The sequence below is a fragment of the Orycteropus afer genome, unplaced genomic scaffold, assembly GCF_000298275.1.
Source record: "Orycteropus afer afer isolate SDZICR_OR568_19922 unplaced genomic scaffold, OryAfe1.0 scaffold00726, whole genome shotgun sequence".
Classification (NCBI taxonomy): domain Eukaryota; kingdom Metazoa; phylum Chordata; class Mammalia; order Tubulidentata; family Orycteropodidae; genus Orycteropus; species Orycteropus afer.
In genome coordinates this window covers 756,813-758,343 of record NW_006922313.1, presented here as the reverse complement: position 1 = coordinate 758,343, position 1,531 = coordinate 756,813, and the positions used below count along the sequence as shown (strand labels likewise).

The 1,531-nt window shown below is 50.5% G+C and overlaps 1 protein-coding gene across 1 annotated transcript in view; it reads left to right on the top strand.

The window, feature by feature from the left end:
* The first annotated feature begins 102 nt into the window (after positions 1-102).
* The window catches only part of LOC103211357 (ret finger protein-like 4A), a 5,303-nt gene continuing 3,874 nt past the window's right edge, over positions 103-1,531 (top strand). Inside the window, exon 1 of the mRNA XM_007957309.1 lies at positions 103-388. Coding sequence (XP_007955500.1) covers positions 103-388 — 286 coding nt within the window. The remainder of the gene's footprint in view (positions 389-1,531) is intronic.

Sequence of the window (1,531 nt, the reverse complement as noted above, 5' to 3'; positions counted from 1 at the left end):
TAGTAGGGACCCGGTATCTCTGCACGTAGAGATGAAAGAGCCCGATTCATTCGTCTCACGGGATCTTCACAATAATGCACATTTTTTTCCCCTGCAGCAACCATGGCTGAATTCTTCCGAATAGCAAGCAGCTGTCCTGTCTGTCTGACCTATTTTGAGAAACCCGTGTCCTTGAAATGTGGCCACACCTGCTGCCTCCACTGCCTGACTTCAGTGCGGACTGAGCCCGATGGGGAGGGTGTGTTGTGCCCCATCTGCCCTGTGGTCACTCGGAAGAATGACCTCAAGATCTGTTGTCAGCTGGGGACCCTGGTGTCCAAGATCAAGGAGCTGGAGCCCCACCTGAGAGCTGTTCTCCAGCTGAACCCAAGGATGCTCAAGTTCCAAGGTAAGTGTTAGGGATTGAGTTACATCCTCCCAGAATCAGTGGTGTACGTCCTCACCCCTGTACCTGTGGTTATAACCCCACTTGGAATTGGGTTGCTCTGTTAGTTAATGAGTCCGTAAGGGTGCAGGGTGTAGCAAGTGCTTGACCTTTGAGCCACCAGGAACATGGAGCAGTAAGTATTGTCCTCAGGTTGACCCATGTGTCAGAGTGGAACTGTGCAGCACAACGTTCTCCATGGATGTGACCTTTCATAGGTAGGCTTCCAGGCATTAGTTCTGTGGCACCTTTGGGTGAACTCTAACCACAAACCTTTCTGGTAGTAGCTTAAGTTTCACAAAAGTCACAAAAAAATTGTCAGTGAGTTCATTCTGATTTGTTGTGACCACATGTGTCAGGGTACAACTGTCAGTAAGTTCGTTCTGCCTTGTTGTGAGTACTTACCCATGGTTACCACCCAGGGACTCCTAGCCACAAGTGTGATGGCAGTAAGTTCAGGGTGGCCAGTGAGACCCACCAGCCTCCAGTAGCCAGGCCGCTTCGGTGCACCACATCCTTGCTCGTTTTCTCTGTTCCCTGCGTCTGTTTAGTGGGTCCCACCACCACTGGTGGCCAGGCGGGTTTGAGGACAGTGGGTGCGCTTTGGTATGTATCCCAGGGCACAACGTCAATTGTGAGGAAAAAGAATTACTGTATTTTTGAGAGTGAGTTTACTTTGTTCCTTGCGGACTTTCATTTGGGATAGTGAGCTCTGTTTTGTCCCTGACACCTCTCTCTGGTGTCACCAACACCTTGCACTGAGCCAAGTCATGGGAGCTGAGTGGAGCCATTGGTCCTTGATTCACAAGATGGGTCACTGCTGACGCTTCCATTGGCTCTGTCCTCAGGTCATGTCAGGACAAGCAGTTCTGTGTCCAGATCCTGACAATCAGCCCCAGCTCAAGATACTGGTGATGTCCCTTGGTGTTACAAGTGACGTGGGCTCATGTACAAAAGGTTGATGGTTTGAACCCATCTGGTGACACTACAGGAGAAAGGCCTGGCAACCTGCTTCTGTAAGATGACAGCCACGAAAACCGTAGGGAGTCACAACGAGTCAGAACGAACTCGCTGACCATTCTACCATCACACATACGGAGTCACAAC